The sequence below is a fragment of the Centruroides vittatus genome, unplaced genomic scaffold (assembly GCF_030686945.1).
Source record: "Centruroides vittatus isolate TY-2023 unplaced genomic scaffold, ASM3068694v2 contig_5, whole genome shotgun sequence".
NCBI lineage: Eukaryota > Metazoa > Arthropoda > Arachnida > Scorpiones > Buthidae > Centruroides > Centruroides vittatus.
This window is the reverse complement of record NW_027122286.1, coordinates 2,577,259-2,598,040: the sequence shown is the minus strand read 5'-3', so window position 1 is coordinate 2,598,040 and position 20,782 is coordinate 2,577,259. Positions and strand designations below refer to the sequence as shown.

Genomic DNA, 20,782 nt, shown 5'->3' with positions numbered 1-20,782 from the left:
ATGATTACTTAAAAGGAAAAAAAATAGAGAGAAAGCTCATCTTTAATTTAAATTTTTATTTAAATATTAGAAAAAACAGAGATTAAAATTGCATTTTTTAATTACCGTTACAGTAACAATTTTTGTTACTATAGTAACGCAGGGATGCTGCTATAGTAACAAAATTTGTTACTATAGCAGAATTATCGGGTGCCACTGCAGTCACAATGAGTATTATTACTATTATTAGAGAGTTTAAGGTAGAAATTACCATCGGAAAAAGGTAGGGATTAAGGGGAAAAGGATAATTTTATTGTCGAACATACAAACTTTCATTCATGTAAATCAACAAGTAAAGGCGTTGATACTTGAACTTTCTTAAAAAGAAAGGCCGACAGGTGCGTGTTGTGTGTATTAACATATATATTGGAGAGGGAAAACAGGGAATTGTGGGAAAAGGCTGACATTTACTCCTGTCGTTTTATGAAGTGTCTATGATACAAGCTTCCATGAAGGAAAGAGAGATTGTGGTTGGACAACAGATGGTGGACCCTTCTACTTTATTGCCAACAGACTATTACAGCTTTCTCTCTTTCATTTCATTTGTTCTTTTCAGCTTTCTTAATAATAGACAATAAAGCTTTCATCCATCTATATCTTTATATATATATATATATATATATAGTATGTGTGTTTGTCGGTCTGTCTGTGTTCAATGGCATTCAAAGTTGATATAAGAATATTGCTGTTCGACAATAAAAATGCATTCAGTATGTTGTTTTAAATAATTTAAGTTTATTTTAAATTCGGTTATACGAGTACTCGCGTGCTTGTTTACGTAATTGTTAAATGTTTAACAATAGAAACATTTATTTTAGATCATAATTTTAATAACCTTATCACATATTAGGAAACGTTTGTGTTTAGTGGCACTTAATGTACGAGTACACGAGTGGTTACGCTCAACAATTGAACATCTTGAACATCTTTTTGTATCAATACGTTTGTTTTACATCATAATTTCAATAAATTTTCGATTCGGTAGCGAGAAATATACGCATAATTTTTTGTGTTCAATAGTGTTCAGTTTCTAATAAACGTGTATAAGAATCATTATGTTCAACAATAGAAAAATATCGAATTAATAACAACTTTCTTATTGAAATATTATTTAAAGTATGAGCATGAGCAGAGAGTTACTGAATGTTCAATTGTATTCTGCTTCTGTATACGAGTTTTGATGTTCAACAGATGTCTTTAATTATGAATTTAATAATAATCAATTCAATATGGAGAGATTTTATTTTCAAGTATAAATGAACGTGTTATAATTCAATACATACAGGAAAATTCTGATATGAATACGAATAAATTTCATTGAATTCGAATAAGAATATGTTCATGACATTTAAGAATAAGATCCATCGATATCAGAAATATAAAAGTTTTAATTTAGTTTTATTTATTTATCTAAATATTTTTTTAAGTTTTAAAGAATATAAAACATTATTCTAATTATTAACTTTATATTTCTATTTTATTAAAAAATTCAGCAAAAAGTATTAAACCCTCAAATTACGCATAAAACTGTAAAATTTATACATAATTTACGTGAATTTGAGTTACATATTAGTTAACTTTTAAGAATATTTCGTGAATTTTTCGAGTTTTTGACGTAATTTATAAAATTACGTAAACATTTTCTTCTTGCTCTTCTCCACATCCATTTGGACAAACTTAAACATTCGTGTTCAAGAATCTCGAGTTCTATAACTGAGTCAAACTGCCCGTCACTTTACAAATTCCAACATACATCATCCACACTTGCAGATTAATCATCAGAGGATGATAGAAGAGAGAGAGAGAGAGAATGCAAAGAGGAAAAAAATGAAAGGAATGAGAACATTTCACGAAAATACTTTTTAAAAAGTTTTTTTTTGGAATAACTTTTTCTATTTTTAAAGTTTCTCAATTATTTCTTTGTTGTGTACGAACATTAGAGAAAAGTTCTCTTAGTTTCCAAAGAGAGAGAGAGTGAGTGAGTCGTGTTGAACGATCGAAACTCTTCTGCAATCAACTACATCCTTACGGGAGAGAAAACGAATCAATATAAGGGAAATCAGGGCCTAGCTAATTGCTAAGCTGATGACAGCAGTTGGATAATTGGATTGCCTCTCATCACGATTGTATACAATGTTGACTCGTTCGACCCGTCTAAACATAACTTTACTATACAACAAAGGAATTCTTCGTGTTCAAGGACCGTTGAACACTTGTTTCTATAATTAATGTAATAATTAATGCCGTTGTCATTACATGTTGCGCACAGAAAATTCTAAAATATGTATATTTTTCTTTTTTGATTTGTGCTTTTTTTATTCCAGTTTCTTCCAAATAAAGAGTAAAACTCACTAATCAGTTGTATTCTGTACTTCAAAATGTACAGTACACTCAAATTGTTCTCTCGAGTCCAATTTGCTCCAAAAAGTGTGTACTATGTTCTTGACCAATCTGCTTCAAAGTATGTACTCGTATAAGTTTAGTATTCTCTTCAATTTCTCCAAGCGTACATTCATGCAAATTGTATTCTAATCAGCTTTAAAATATATACTACATGTAAATTGCTTTCGTGTCTTCAGTTTTCTCCAGAAATGCACATTCGTTTAAATTGTGTTCTTTGCTCCAGTTTGCCCCAAATCTGTACTCTTGTAAACTGTTCTTGGATCTGATTCGTTCTCAAATATGTACTCGTACACAACTTGTATTCTTTGTTCCAATTTGCTCCAAAACATTCACTCATAAATCTTGCTGTTTTGCTCTAAATTTTTCCAAAAATATGTCCTATTGCAAATTATACTCTTTGATTCAACTTTCTTCAGAATATATAATTACCAATTGTACTTTATAAAAAAAGTACACATTTGTAAATAAATTACTTATATATTTAGTAAGGAATATGTATTATGTTGTTATAAAATAATAATATTAATTGATTTTAAAAGAATTACAAATTTCTACTTCGTATACAAACCTAATTCAATATTTAATAATACATACAGGTCTATATATATTTAAAAATGTATATATTCGAAACTTCAATAATATGAAATTTTAAAATTTAGGTCATATGCAAATTATACACTATTAAAAATTAATTATTTTGAGTCTTGAATATTAAATAATTACAAACTTTCTTTAATATTTAAATATAACATTTGTTATTAATGCATTGTAAACAACTTTTATACTTTTTTTTAAATTAATGAATTTTAAAATGTTTTAAATAAATTTATATATATTTATAAAGTGAGTGGTAATTAAATGGCGATTGGTTTAACTAAGAATAATTTAGAAATTTATTAATAAAGTAATTAGCATAAAAACTAATTTTAAAATTAATTTAACATTAATTTGTTTAAGGTAATTATTTTTAATACTCATAAATAAATTTTAACTGAATATATAGAGCCCTATAGAATTCCTTAAGTAGCGAGCATTTTGATGTTACTATTAATAAATTAAGGGGATAAATAATTTATAAAAAATGATTTAATTAAACGTCATTTTAAATATATATATTTAAACATTTTAAAATTTATTTTTTAGAATATTAAATATGTTTTAAATGAATTATTTGGAAGCATATTAATTTTAATAGTATCTTCGAGTCATTTAAACTTATTGTGGCTTTAAGCTATAACATATAAGAGTCCATTTTTTCCCCCTGTATCACATAGTGATAAATTTAAAAGCACGAGGCCCTAAACTTTAGCCTTGAATCTTAAGGCCCTAAGATGTAACTTGTTTGGTTTATGTATAAATCAAATCCATCGCTACTTTGAATATTTAGTATAAACAATAAATATATTTTTAAATAGGAAAAACTTTATAAGTTTAACGTGCCTGAATTCGTCTCAAATAGAGGAATTCCTCTTTGTTTTCTGTGCATGTTGTACCGACAGAGACGAATTAAAAACTCCATTAACAAGACACAAGGAAGGTTTGTATTTGAACAATTCTCCCCTCTCTTCTTAATGGCTTTTTCGATCTTTTTTTCTTTTTTTCCTTCTCGTTTCGGGTGTCATCTGACAAACACATGCGTCCAGTATGAGGTCGTTTGCTTAATGCTTTTATTGTATTTAGAAACGACCACCATTGTGAGACATGCAACTTCACAAAATGTCTCGCATGCATTCCTCTATAAACGTCATTACTCACTGGTTTCTTGTCCGTTGTTTACAATTTGTCCCGAAATAATTGATTAAATGTCTTTTAGAGGCTTATGATTGGTTGCTATGTTTTTTTTTTGAATTTTTTTGAAAAAAATTAATCAATTTTTCTTCGCACGTGTTAAAAACTTTGGTTATACTCTGCCGGAGGAGTATAAACAAGTATTACTTTAAAGATAAGTTTTAGTTCTTAATGAGAATTGATAGTTTGATTTATTTATCATATTTGAGAAGAGATTAATGCCAGGATTAGTAGTGACAGGGGGGAATATAAATTGAAGTATTTTCAAATTATAGCCTCCCACCAATCTCCTCTCTCTCTTTCTTAACAAGTTTCGGAGGAGAAGAAGCCTTGTGCAGTGCTGATAAGTTTCAATTTAAAGTCCACCTTTTCGTTAGCATAATATTAAACTGATGATTTCCAAGTAATTAAAAAGTGTAGAAAATAAACCGCCCATTTCCAAACAAATATTATCTACTGGGAATTAAAGCGTTAAAGATTCCACTGCCTGCTTCTTTAGGAATATTCTCTCTTAATTTAATTATTTTTGTCGCCTTCGAAATCAATCGCTTCCTCTTAATCGAAAGGTCTTGATTAGCGCTTCACCATTTATCATCTCTCTTTCTGATTAATTACGCTCCTGTCGCAGGAGCGATTAGGAGCTACTCCTAATATGAGACTTGTCATTTGAATTTTACCTTTATCCCTGTAGAATATTTCTCAATATTCTGCCTAAAATCTACTCCATACTAATTAATATTCATGCGATAAGTTATTATGGAAGATAATTAAGAATCATTGTTATTATAGTACTTAGGAAAATTTACTCATTATCATTTTATACCCTTCACACTCCTGAATACCCTATTTTAAAAAAAATGGCTCGTGTCTAACGATGCTATCATCGAGTAAATGACAGTATTAACTTATATAATTATCTTTTTTTAAATTTCCGCTCCTTAAAAATTTTAATTCGTTTATAAAAATGGGAAAATGAACGATAATACGTTTTTAGATAAATTTTCCGTTAATAATTAAAATTTTATAAACAAAGCCGATTGGCTAATTTGAAATTTTTTATTTAAATTTCAAACCAGCCAACCAGCTTCGAGTATAACCCGTCATTTAATTTTTTGATTCGTTTTTCTTAAATAACCGTTATTTAACGTAACGAAACGGAAAATTTGGAAATTGAAATGATCCAATGAGCTTCGAGTATGCCCGGCGTTTAAGGTTCGATGTCGTTAATGGAACTTAGTGATATCAATGGTAGGTTTGTGGTTTTGGTTTCGACCTAGAAAATAGCTTGCGGATAGAGGTCGAGAACTGGACATAGAAAAATCTCAGTTGATTTCTATCACGTGTGATCGAAAATGCGGTCACGCAAATCGGCAAAGAGGGTAAAAAGCTCAGATGGCTGTTAGGAGTGTTTGCTTTTCGGAGACATCCTCTCTTCTCCACTCTAAAAAATAAAAAAATATATATAAAAATGAAAAAAGGAAGGCGAGAGGAAAAAAGGGACTAAAACGGGACTTCTGTATCCATTACCTTTCTGTTTACTTGTCTCATACGGGTGGCTTATTTCTGCTTCGTGAACGGCGATGTCACGGGTGTCTTCCCCAACTCTTTTCACATTTTGCTTCCATTTTTTTTCTTTTTTTTTAAATTTCTTTTACTTTCAGCTAATTTAGTTCAATCGTTAATCATAATTTAAATTGGGATGGCAAAATTACTGTCTAAATTATTACGTCATTAATTTAATTATTTGCCATTGATTCGCCAGCTTATTAAAATTTATGGCTTGCCAAACGATTCCAAATAATAAAACTTTTCTCTCCCTTTCTCCCGTTCTCTCTTACTGGAATTTGTTTGACAAACGATTCAAACTTAAAATTAAACCGTGATTGGTTCGTTACGGGCAGGAAATTGTTCTTGATTGGTTCGTTTCCTGTTTAAAATTCGTGACTTGGAAAATAACTGTTAAAGTTTTATTGAACTATTTAATTTTGAACATATATATATATTTAATTTTCATTGCTTAATAATTTATCATTGCAAATATGCATATGTAAAGTATATAAAACCTTAATTAATTGTAACTAACGAGCCTTTGAAGTGTCTTTGTTGGATACAAAGGCACTTTAAGTGTTTGAATCACGCAAGACTTTTTAGTAACATAGATTCTATTAAACTAGTGATTCTTAACTTTTTGGGGCTAGTGGCATACAGTTATTGGGGCGCATCAAAATATTCTCTTATATGTTTAAACGAAACATGATGTTAAAGGTCGTGACGTTTTATATTAATATATATATATAGTATTAAAGCAGAGAAAAAACTATCATTTTAAAATAACTTTTTGAAATTTTGTGGCGCTCCTATGAGACGTTCGTGGCACACCGGCTGAGAATCATTGCAGAGTAAATCATACCTTTGGCACGATTACCTTTTTTTCAATAATAAATTTCCATTTTAAATAAATAAATAAAAATAAAATCTGCAGTTTATGGCTGAACGAGCAGCTCGGATTTTTATCAGTTTTGAACGTATATATATGTAGAATTTTTTTTTTTTTAATTTTCAAGATTTAAATCGTTCAAATTAATTTGTCATGTGTTTCTCATTCTCGTTTTTAAGTTGGGAAACTACTTTTATTACTTATTCATATAGTAATAATAAAAATCCGGCAGTGCGTGAAATCGTCTTTATGATTTTCGAATATAGCCATACGTTTACTTTTGCTTATTGCACAAACGTCGAGCACTTAATCATTCTGATTTGAGTTGCTATCGGACGTCGCAAATATGGAGGGAGGGTTGGAAAGAAGGAAAAAATTGAAGGAAAAGGGTGAAAGTTATGGAAAGTAAAAACGGCGATTTTTAAAATATTCATCCGAATAACCAATTTCCAACGGTAAAGCCCATTACTTCATACTTGGCTCGACGCTGCTTTAATGAAATATCGCGTGTACGCCTTTCATTCCACCTTATCGCCTTTGACATCCAATCAAACAAGAATGTCATAATCACGTAATCACTTATCCTATTGGTTATTATTGTAGGCAATGACGTGAGTATGAAAACGGTATCATTTAAAGACAAGTTTAATAAGAATACTATCCACAATACGCGGGGAGGAGGGAGTTGGGGAGGGTGTGGGAGGGGAGAAAAATCGCAAAACGTTCACTTTAGTGCCGGAGCCGGCCGCCCAGAGCGCTGCGATCGGCTCGAAATGAAGTAGAGAGAGAGAGGGGGGTAGCCCGTTCGTTTATTGCCGGCTACAATAGCCTGGCTCTCAATCATCTCGGACCCTTTCGAAATTAAACAGAGCGTCACCCGGCAACGCTAGACTTAAGCGGGCGGGGGTGCGGCAGGCGGAAGGGGGGTGGAGATGATTAAAGGCGGCGGAAGTATTCGCCATCGTGCGCACCTAGAGTGAAGCGGCTTTTGAGAAGCGGAGTGCGACAAATTGAAAGCAAATAATAATGCATCGTCGGTGCAGAGTAATTAGCGGGAAATTGCAAATGCGGGACAAGGTGCCAAATATTAATTTAAGTCGAAACGCTCTAGTGAAAAGGGGGAGTTTGGGGATACGAAAATGTGGGGGGCGAGAAAACGTCCCTATTCATAGCGCGCATTTTAGCATCTTTTTGATGGGGATAGTTTTATGCCATTGCAAAATATCGGGTTCGTTAGCGAGTCGGGTGTGTTAAGCTTCGGGCGTTTGATATCCAAAAACTTAAGTCGTACGACACGAAGGAGAAGGAAGGGCGGAAAAAAATTCTTGTAACTCCTTGGATTTCCTGCAAATTAGAAATTGGCTTGAAGCATTTTGTTGGAACTAACTAGATTTTTTAAAGTTTTTCGTTGTTTTTCAGCATGCCGTGTTGTTCTTACTTGATTAAGTTGTTCTTTATGTAGTTCGTGTTTGTTATTCATCCGCCTTCTTTGTAATGGAGATGGAAGAAATGAGCCGGATGCAAAGAGATCCATAGATGAATTTCGTACCAAAAATTTTAATTAAGTAGCAATATATGGGGATTTATGGATAGGTCAATTTTGGATCAATTCTCATTCGAAATTACAATTTGTTTGCAACAATTGTAAATTGTTAAACTGAAATTAAATTTTAAGAGGGGAAATGAGATTTTAGAGCCACTAACTGAAATTTAAATTGGTATTTCCGTAAATTATTTAATAAATTGCATTGTGCCAAAAATGGTTTAATCAATTAAAACTTAATCACTAAAATTATCCGAATTATTTCGGGTTAACTGAGTTTATAATTGGATCATTGTTTTAGTGTGATTAAATTATATTTGCAATAATTATTTTCTGCGCCACAATATTACATATTCAAATTACTTCATAGTATTATACGTAAAAATTCTTTTTGAATGCGTTAATTGTTGGATGATGATGAATATTAACTTATATCTGCATATTCATTAATTAAATATTACAGCTCGTTCTTATTTGGTAATATTCAGAATATTCAATATTTCTAAATTTGTACGCTATTCTTATTAATGTTTCTTGAAGAGTTAGGTTAGATAAACCACAAAGAATTTCACACTCAATCTATTCACAATATTTAAAAAAATCTCAATTTTTTGAATTTAAAATTGTAATTTTTAAAATTTATAATTTTAAAATTAAATTCCTAATTTTATGTTCTATTACCTCTTAAGTATGTGCCTTCGTTTGAATTTAACAAATATTCTCTTTAATTTTGTTAATGTTGCAGAAGTTGAAAAATACAAATAATAATAAATCATTCGAAATCAGAAATAACTTATATTGTATTTTAAAAAGTAGCTTTGAATATATTTTTAAAAATTTTAAAATAGGTACTAGATTTTTATTCTATTGAAAAGAGTCTAAAGATTTGAAAATTATTGCTTGAAAAAAATAGAAAAAATGGGCTGCTTAGATAGTACCAAAATAATATCATTTGACCTCAGAAGCAGATAACCTTTTTCCACGAAAGACCAGGAGAATGCTTAACTTAACCACAAGTCCAACAAAACTTTTTCTGATGTAACATTGTTATTTCTTTCTTCGGATCCAAAATTCAATTTTCAGATAACTTCCCATCCGCCATGTTGATTTCTCCAATGTCTTTTGCCCAAATGCAACAGTTAAGTCGATTTATAAGTCGAACCTCACTCATCCCTAAAGCTTCTTTGCCTAAAGTGCATATGGACTTTTACCATTTTTTCCGGCATACATATTTTATAAATTGTTAGATAATCACTTTATATGTATATATACTTTTTTTTACCTCCATCTTAATTTGTTTCTGTTTTTGAATCACTTCGATGATTGGTATAGTACTTTTTTCTCTCTTTTTTTAATATCTCCGCCAACAAATAAAATAATATTTTCTTTTAATATAAAACTAAAAGTATTAATTAAAATTTTGAAGTGAAAAAAAATTCAAAATTAATTATCTTCGCTTCATCCGAATAATAACAATTTTTCGCCATGTTAATGAGTTGGGATGATGAACCGCCATTATCGCTTATTCTCTGTAATTAGTGACGTCACATCCGTAGACGGATCTTTTGATATCGACTCTCTGTAGGAAATTTATAATTAATGAAGTTTTAAAATTAATCTTCATTATTGTGAGTTAAGAGAATTACCTTTTGCTGTCGCGCACATTTTCGTTTTAATGGAAGATATATAATAAGGTATAATACATTTTAACGTTACGAAATTTATGTTCTGCGCGTTTTTATCGTTCGCTGCAACGTTGCAATTGTGATTTATATTAAATTTTGTATCCGTCTCTTTCTAGGTTGTTCGGAAATACGGGAGCATGTAGCGCATGTGGCCAGATGATCCCTGCCAGCGAATTCGTCATGAGAGCTCAGAACAACGTTTACCATCTAAAATGTTTTGCCTGCGTCAAGTGTCACAATCAACTGGTGCCAGGTGATCGTTATAATTTAGTTAACGGTTCAGTATTATGCGAACAGGACTGCCTGAAAATGCTTAAAGGCACAACCAGTCCAGCAGGAGTGAGGAAGAACAGCAAAGTTCGTGTTGGTTCTGCCATAAAAGTGTGACCAACCTGTATAGAGTCGAACCCTTAAAAGAGAGAGAAAAAACCTCCCAAAAACAAACAAATAAAAACTATAAACAATTTTTTCGGGTTGGTTTAAATCATCTTTTGTCCCATTTCCTCAACCCCCATCTGCTCACTTGCTCACCATGAATCGGATTTAAAACAATATACAATAAAAAAAAACTTTTTTGATGGATCGAGTTATATGTAACGAGGTGTAAGAAGTGTGCACTTCTCTATTAAAAACAGAAAGATTGCATTTTTCCCCCTCAATAATTGAGGTTAAACAGTATATAAATATGAACGAAAAACCAATTTTTTTGATTGACTCCCTCAAAATGAATTCTTTCAGCTCAAAAATATTGAGCTAAACTTGATCAATTTTAACAATATGGATTCATATCGAGATAATAAAGATCTGTTGAATTCGGACTTGTGAATTATTATTTTTAATTTTAATTTACTCATTTTTTTCGATTAAAATAAAATATTTAATACTTAAATCAACACGCTAAAAACCTTTTTTTTATATCAGGGATTGTGCGAGAAGTTGGTTTTATTTAATACTTATTTAGACGTTTGAATTTTTGGAGTTATCCATGTAATAATCTTTCACGCGTTAACACAATTAAATAAAATCAAACTAATATTTTTACCTCTAAACAAGGAACGACTTTCTGCTGGATGAATATTACTTGGCATTGATTTTAATTAATAACTATTCGCAATTTCTCAACTTAACAATAATGAAACGACATTTTTCAAATTTATAAAATTTTATTTAAATTTTGTTGCTAGAGAAATTCAAAAATCCATTCTCAATATAGGGTATTTGGGCACTTATGCAAATTTTATCAGTTTTGATGTTCAAATGATAAATCACATTATAAACAGCATATAAAAGCTTAGAATTTTTTAGTTTTACTACATTTAATAACTGCTAGTTTTCAATTTTGCGAGTAAATCATTTCTTCCATTGTTAACTATTTCTGATGATTAAAGAATATGAGAATAAATTAAGAAAAAAAATCTTTATGAATTAAGCTTTTATATGCCATTTACAGTATATTTCTATCATATATATATCCATAGTTATTAAAGTTTTAAATTGGACTAGGACTTCATAATCACCCTTTATAATAAGATTAATTAATTCGTCGGTTGAATAACATAAGATTTGTAAGATATACATTTAAATCAAGGGATGATTAAATCAGAAAATTATATAAAACTCGAATAAGAAGAGAAAAAAAGGAAGATAAATTCAAAAAATTAATTGGCAAAAACATTAATTTCTTTACTTTATTTTAATGAATACAAATTTGCATAGTAAGTGATAAGAATGGAATAAAAACAATGTTTACAAACTGAAACAAAGGCCTACATCCATAATTTAAAAGAAAATGAATTCAACTTTCTTCTAAGTAAATTTTTCAAAGTGAAAAAAAAGAAAGATGAAAAAAAATGGTCGAAAGCCTTCGGGTGTCATTTTCGCGTCTTCTAATACAAATCTTTGTTGACTCTTGATTAATTTGTGAAAACATTGCTTACAAAAGAATAGGAATACTAATTATGATTTGTATATTTACTTTTTGTTTATAAATAAATTTAAAGCAAACAGATTATATTTTTATATACTTTAAATTATTCACGACATTCTAATGTATAATAATGTAAAAATTGCGAACTTTTTTTGAACTTTAAGAAAATTATTAAACTAATTTTTTCCACTTGATATTTCCTTTAAAAATACGAAATTCTTGCTAAATTACACTTCGAATTATTTTAAGACATTTTATTTTTTGAAATTTAATCCTTAATAAGAACTAATTTTTATAGTTATAGGGATTCTTAAATTAAGTCCAAAATTAAGAAAATACAGTATATTTTAACACTTATATTTAAATATCTTAAGCGCTTCAAGTTGTATAAAGAATTGCTGGAAGAATACACATTGAGAGTCACAAAATAACAAGAATACTGAAGAATAGATACAAAAAAAAGAGAAAATATTAGAGAAATGTGTTCCAATTAATGGAAAAAATAATTAAAATATCGAAGAAACATATCCCAAAAATAATGAGTAAATTGGAAGAATATATTCCAAAACATGAAACAATATTGAATTAATTAATGTATATTCATTATGATATTTCTATTCAGATATATTTTAATATTGTCATCTTACAATCTTTTATAAATATAAATAAAATTTACCTCTTATTCTCATATAAAAGACCTTATACCGATCTACTGATAGACTTTTAAGCTAAGATAGAATTTAATGTTTATCTATGGATGATGTATTCCCAATCAAACGTAGGATTAGAGTATCTACGAGATCTTTAAAGTTCCTTGACCTCAGCATCTCCATAGAGAAATTCTTCAAGCAAGGACTCTGTCCTATTAAATTCCTTGCCTAACATTTCTCATTATGACATTCTTTCTAAACGCCTCTCCATTATCAAATTGTTCTGAAAAAGAATTTACCCAACTAATAATGAAATTTGTATAATCAAGTCCTAATAATAATAATCATAAGTTTCGTTCGGGCCTATTTCGAAAATTTTTTCCTTATTAGAGACTTTCAAAACTTTGCTTGTTCCCTAACTTTCTTGTCATTTTTTAAAAAGTATGTCAGCCCAATTTTCTTATCGTCTTTTAAAATACATTTTTCCAATCTTATTGCCATTTTTTCCAAACTTATTAGTAGTTATTTTAAATATATTCCTCTAAATGTATTGTTATTTTTAGATATTCATTAATCTTCCCATCACTTTTTTTATATATATTCTTCCAAACTTATGTTGGATGAATATATATTAAAATATGGTAGGAATATTATGAATATTTCCCCAATATTCTCATTTCTTAGTATATGTTCTTCCAATTTTCTTGACTTTTTTTTTATGCGTGTTTCCTTAATAATCTTGTCAGTTTTTGAAAATACTCCTTAATTTTATTGTTATTTTTAAAATTATCCTGAAATGATAAGAAAATTGAAGATTCCTTCCTTCAATTTTCTTATCATTTCGGGATAATTAAAAAATAATGCAATTATTTTTTATTTGAATTATAATTAAAATTCTAATATGTTTTCGTATATCTTTTAACATTTTTGTTAATATTTGGTCTATATTTCTTCAGTGTTTTGACCATTTTTTGGTATATATTTCTCCAACTTTCCTATTATTTTTCAAACGTATTTCTCTTTCTTGTCTTTTTGGAAGAAATTTAGAGGAATTTATCATTTCCTGAAACACACTCATTCAATTTTTATGCTTATCTCTTAAAAAAACTCAACATATTCTTTCAATCTTGTGACTAAGAAAAATATTAATGTTTTAAAATATAAATATACAAAAAAATATAGTCGAAATTAGAAATTCGCTTAAGAAACCTTCCAAAAACATCAGTTTCCTTTCTTAAATTTATTAGATTCATAAAGAAAATATTAAGAATTAATTAAAGATAATTAGTTATGCACATATGAATTTACAGATAAAAATGATTAAATTGTGCTAATGTCACGCAACTTCTAAAAAAATTTCCTGTTTTTAATGAAGTACGGATATAGGACTATTTGGAAAATTGCCATCTTTGACTAACTCATGAAATTTATAAAATGTAATTCAGAAAATTAACTTTTATTATTTCTTTTAATTTCTTTTTCTTTTTTAAATCATTAATATATTCATAAAATCTATTTATCTTCCATTGAAGAATATATTATCACGTGAAATATATTTTATAAAATCTTAATTATATTTTTTTTTTTTTTTTTGTTTTGTTTTCAGACAAAAAAGTCCCTTACATGAAGTTTTTATAAATTCGAACTTATTCCAAAGTTTTAAATGTTTCATTTCGTTTACATATTTCTATATTTATTTAAATTATTTCTTTCAAAATATTGATTTATGAAATTGAAATTCCATTTTATTTTTTTAAGAAATAGAAATTGACATTTTAGCAAAAATTCAATTTAAAAAAAAAATAATAATAAAAAATAATGTATATTTCGTAACAATAAAATTGAATTTTTGTATGAATAACAATTAAGAAAAAATGTAATCGATTTTTAAAATTTAATTATAATTAAAATTCGGATTTAAACTTAATTAATTTTATCATTATTTTTTTTAAAATAAAATTTAAAAACATACCGTTTATTTTTTAAAAATTTGTAGATAATTATAACGTATTCTATAGTGATATTTTAATAAATATACAATACTATAAATGACAAATTTATCAAGAAAATAATATATATTTTAATAATGTATAAATCTATTTTATATAAACTTATAACAGAATAAATTGAGATTTTAAAGGCAACATTTCATACAAAAAAAGAACAAGTTTGCTTTTTTTTTGTCTTTTTTATATTGAGAAAAAAGCTCGTACTTCATTCAACATAACGATACACTTCTACTGTTACTATGGATACACGTGTCGTGACGTCACACACAGCACGAAGTTTTTTGAGGGGCGGAGAGGGCCGAGAATGAGTTGCTTTACCTCACACAGCTGAAATCTTTCTCACACCCAATCGGTTTAATATAGTTTTGCTGTTGTGTTTGATTTGCTATGATGTTACTCTATATATAAGATTTTTCCTCCCCTTTATACATTTGTTTCATGTTTTCATTTCATCTCTTACTGTTTGTTTTTTGTTTGTTTGTAATAATAAAAAAAATACACAGTATATATATATATATCCTCCTATCCCTTTTCTAAACTTGGAGCTCTAGTTTATCTACTTTAAAATATTTTATTTAAAAAATATCGTAAATAATAATATATTCAAACAATAAAGTTTATTGTTCACTAACTTCAAACTTAAACATTTAAATGGTTTAATATTAATATACGAAACTATTAATAAAATACTAAAGTCTTTAAATATTAAAACTAATGATTAAAGACATTAAAAATCTAAAGCACAAACAATTTTTAAAATGTAAATAAAATAAAACAAATATGTTTATAAATATAAACAATTAAATCGCTTTTAAACTATGTTTATTTATAAATAAATAATGTAAATACATTAAATAAGTTTTTAAAAGTATTTTTCTATTTTTATATTAAATATAAATTCATTTTATATCGATTATATATATAATTAAAATTATTTCTAAAATTACAATTAAATTGTATATATTTATACATATATAAAATTTAATTGTAATTTTAGAAAAATTTGATTTTTTTTAAAGAAATTGAAATTTTTGTAGAAATTTAATTGGATTTTTCTAAGAGATCAATTTCATAATAATGAAATTGAATATTTTCAGTAATAACAATTAAAAAATGCAATTAAATTTTATAAAAAAACAATGTAAATTTCATAATAATAAAATTAGATTTTGCATTAATATCAATTAAAAAATGCAATATTATTATTATTTTTTTACGTTTCTTTTTGTTTCAACCGACGAAATTTTCTATTTATTTTCATTAAAAATCACAATTTCATTTTAATAAAAATATACGAAAATATCTGTAAGTAAATTTTCCTCGCATCCAATATTTCATAAGTTACTGCGAATTGTTTAAAAAATGTATCACGGTTATAAATAAATAAAGATAAATGAAAAATATCGCGAAAATGATTTTATTTTTGTAAATAAAATAGAATAGAATAGAATAAAAAAATAAATACATCAGAGAAAATTCATTTAAATATTAATTATTAATTAATTTTTTAAGAGAAAATAATAGAAAAAATACGCGTGAACTGCATAATGAGGGACGAAGATTCTCGTAATAAATTAGAGGAATAATAAGGTTAAATATATAAATAAGGTAGCAGGGATTAGAGTAAAAAAAATTACAGGTTATAAGAGGGAAAAAATACTATAAATAATGATAAACAAATACACGAGCTGAATAACATATAGGGATTTTTACAGCTTGGTGAAGTTTTTAATATAAAATCTAAGTTGCATACACTTAAAAATTACACGTAGAAGTAAGAGTAAAAAAGAATGAATCGATCTTTTCAAACTTTTAAATAAAATCTTGATTTTGTTTTCTGTTTATATCACACCATTAGACATACTTAAATCAAAACTCTCATAAAAATCAAACTATCCATTCAATAAAGCTATAACTGAGGGTATTTCCATTAAATAGGATGAAGCTAACTCTTGATCGGATTTCAGAAGATTCCGTCATTTAAGTCTCCAAGATCCATTAACGCTGTTTTGGACACAAAACGATCGGAAATTGGAGAATGGAAAAACGTGTGTTGAAGATTAATAAACTAATCAATATATTAGAATAATAACCTCACTCTTTTATCGCTCTGATGGAAAAATTTGCTTTTCTTTTATTGATGAGGTCGGTAAACAAGAAAAATCTCTCGGAATTCACTTCATTGTCTGATTATCAAAATAGAAATTTCGCTTCCCCAACTCGACTCAATTGTTGGATTTTGATTAATTTTTTTTTCCTTTTTTTTAACTTGGGGATTATTTTCGTTATTTGTTCGAATATTTAATTTTCTTAGGACATTCTTTTTGTATTTTTTATTCTATTCGTGTGGTTTTTATATGTAAATTTGTGGATTTTCTACTCGTTTTATGTTAAGAGATGGAGGTTTGATTTGCGTTTAATTGCGCGAATTCCTTGTTGTTGATGAATGAGTTCCGAATTTAGTAAAATGTTTATATTTTTATAAAATTGGCAATAAACAACTACTTACTACACTATAATAAGAGCTAAAGTTGGTTAACTTGAACTCTACATCGATATCTTCACATAATAATGATCTGTTCGTCACGATCCAAAACTTCATTTTGTATTATTTCTATCGCGATTTATATCAAAATATAATTTACAACGTGTTGCAAAGGTCTAATTTTACGTTATTTACAACACAATTTGCTTCAATATAATGTTTAAATCGTGATTTAAATAACCGCTCTATGGAATAACGACGTTCATAGATGGAAGACAACTTAAAGTTCAATTTAAAAATTGGCCTTTTTTTCATTTCTTTTTTGCTCTTTATTTTATTAATTTTCGTCTTTTAATTCATATTTAAAATGTCTGATTTACGGAATAATTTATTCTGTCAGCTTTAGAAAATGAAAATTGAAATTATTTCTCTCTTAAAACATGAAATGAGAGCAGTAGAATCGCGCATCAACTCTAGAGATTAATTAGCAAAAAGGAAAAAAAAAAATGTAATTGTATTTCGCTTAAATAAAATTAATTGTGAATGCATACATGACTTAATGAAACATAGAATCTTATAATTTAATTAAGTTCTTTAATTATAGCGTACAGGAAAATTTTACCGATTGCTTTGCTCTTTCTTGTGCAATTCGATAAGGTGCAGAGCACGTAACATTTAATTTCCTCGCTTTAAATGAATTTTTCCTTATTATGTAAATACTAAAAATTCCCTCAGAAAAGTGGAAATAAATTAAAATAAAATAAATTATATATATATATATTTATATTTATATTTACCAAAATCTGATAAATATTATAATCTTTTACGTATCGATTTTATCGACTTAGATATTTGGAAAAGCTAACTTAATGTAAATATTAATTAAATCTCGAATAAAAAATCGCCAGTAAATTCTGATTTATAATGAAAAATTATAACTTTCTATATATTGATTTAAACTTTAAATGAGCTTTTCCCCATTTAAAGTCTCAATTAAAATCCTAAAATCTCTCGTTTGAAGTAAGATTAAAATTACAAACCTTTAACCTTACTCTAAATGAGATTTTACTTTTATTTTTAAGTCTTACTTTAAATTTACTTTTCCTATTTGTATAAATATAACAAAATATTAGTAAAAACGCACTTTAAATAACCTTTTCTCTAGTTTTATCTTTAAACATACTTTCCCCTTTCCGTAGCTGTACTTTTAACCTTACTCCTTAGTTGTACAATAGTACCTTTTAAACATTCAAGAACCAAAAAACCGAGATTAAAAACAAACATTTAAATAATTATTTTAAACATTTCTATGTTAAATACTGATTTTTAATGGGAAATAATAACTTTCTCATGTATTGATTTCAAACCTTCATTATTCTTTTCTTATCTTCTTTAATTGATTATTTTATTATCTAATGTCGATAATCAACCATGTCCTCAATTTACACAAGGTCATTATTATACTTACCACATTCACAAATTGTTATCTTTTTATTATTATTATTATTATTATTTGGCACCTTTCCTTATATATTATAGATTTTTAATTGTCACAGATGATGACGAAGACGATGACAATGATGATGATAATGATGATTTATTTATTTATTTTATCTTTCAACTCACAAATGAAAAATAGTTCTACACATTCAACCATGTTATTTAGAAGAAATATGTTTTATTTTTAATGTTTAATTTTATTTATAGTTCCTAGTAAGTTTTCTTGTGATTGGTTCTTTTATTATTGATACTTCGATGAATTTTTTGCCATCTCTTAGCTCTTTTCCTCAATATTGAATTTTCTGTAAATTCTCAATGAACCTTATTCTTTGACATCAGTAAACTCGATAATCTAGAATCTATTTTTTAAATGTCATTGATAAATTAAATTGTACTCTTAGTTTTTTCTTCTGTTTCTTCTTTTCTTAATCTATTTAATGGATTTTATATCGTAAAATTTCTCTTATAATCCACTATTAATGAGAAGAATAAGTTAAAGTACTCGATACTTGAATAATAAGGTATAAATTATTATAATATGTAAATGAGGTTTGTAATTTGAGAGAATTTAAAGAATAGAATGAGATAAAATTTAAATTTCTTTGATCTTATTTTATGTAAAATTTCCACCTCTTTCTCCTCCGCCTCCTCCTTTTCCTTCGCCTTCTCCTTCTCCTTTTTCTCCTCCTCCTTCTAAGTATATCATTTTGAGAAAGGTGTAATGCATTATTTAATATGTAATTTTGTAGAAAATAAAATGTGCCAATTTTTTTTCTTTTCAATTATTATGTTTTAAATGTTAAAGAAGAAACACTTATATATAATTATTATTTTTTAATTTCAATTCAAATTTTATTTTTAGTCAGTATACAACTTAACATGTAAGGGAGCCCACAGGAAGGTTAAAAATCGTACATATTTTGCCCGAGACAAAATCCTGAAGAGCCCTTCGATGAGATCCGAATCATTCGCAAATGTGGGTCCTTACTCTTCTCCAAAACCATGAAAACATGTAAATAAAATACATAAAAATGGCATTTTATTACTTATCAAAAAAAACCTTATTTTACTAACGAATTTTTTTTAATGTAAATATTAAATCTTTGGGCCTTAATATTTGTATATTTTTCTCCTTCAGCCGATAAAAAGACAAATTTACAAGACTTGCAAAAAGCTATCAATCCATGGACTAATATTATTATAAACTATTGGATATTTGGTGGTGATTTTAACATTCGCATTGGAGAAACCATGGATCTAAAATATAAAGGCAATAGTGACACTATTAAAATTATAAGATTATCGAAGGATAAATCCGTATCTAGAGATGCTTATACGCTGTTAAACTTTGCACAAGAAAATGATTCAATCCTACTGAATAGTAGAACGAAAGGTGATTATCCGGCTGAATTTATCTTCATTTCTCACATGGGAAAATCTATTATAGATTTTATTATATATTCTTATCCTATGACGGATCAATGTTTGTCCATGGAAGTTCTAAATATGAATATATCTGACCACTTTCCTGTAGATCTAGTGTTAAGAGGGGATAAGGATACAACCAACCTAATGAAACAGTCTGATGTCCCCTCAAAATCTTTGAATAGACCGAGAGCATTCAAAGATTTCTGGTTTTCAAATCCGACGAATTGTTATCCCAAGAAAAGATAAATAATCCGTATAAAAACTATGAATATCTAATGAAGTTATTACAGTCATTTCTTTTTAAAAAATAGTAAGAATGAAAGGCCTAACAAATTTAAACAGAGTTGGTTCGACAATAAATGCTATTACTACAAAATTAAAAAACAAAAGAGTCTACAGAAATTCCTAAAGACTAATTAGATATTGCGTTAAATAATAGGTCATATCATTTAACGCAATATCTATTAAACAAAAGAATATATAGAAATATAATTAAAGCCAAAAAGAAAAAATATTTTTCATCAATAAGCGACTCCTTAAACGGCCAGAAGGACACCAAATTTTTTTGGAGAGTTATAAACAGTTTTCGTAAATATCCAAAATCAGCTAACAACCTAACAATTCCTCTGAACGATTGGTACAATTATTTTAGGGATTTTTCAATATGGTTTTCAACTTACAACAGAATGAATATAACTTATCACGATCAACAAAATATTCAACCATATGAAGAACTGTTCAATACGGAAATCTTATATTCCCATATTAACAAATTAAAAGAAAAAACTGCCCAGGGATATGATGCAATACCAAACCTGGCAATAAAGAAATTACCGAGGCCAATGGTTGAGTGTTTAGTCAGAATATTTAATGATTTATATAACATAG

General features: G+C 27.6%; 1 protein-coding gene across 1 annotated transcript in view; it reads left to right on the top strand.

Moving 5' to 3' along the window:
- LOC136978237 (LIM domain transcription factor LMO4-like) overlaps positions 1-10,713 on the top strand; it is a 78,073-nt gene extending 67,360 nt beyond the window's left edge. The window contains exon 3 of the mRNA XM_067273907.1: positions 10,012-10,713. Coding sequence (XP_067130008.1) covers positions 10,012-10,282 — 271 coding nt within the window. The 3' untranslated portion in view covers positions 10,283-10,713. The remainder of the gene's footprint in view (positions 1-10,011) is intronic.
- The last annotated feature ends 10,069 nt before the right edge of the window (positions 10,714-20,782 follow it).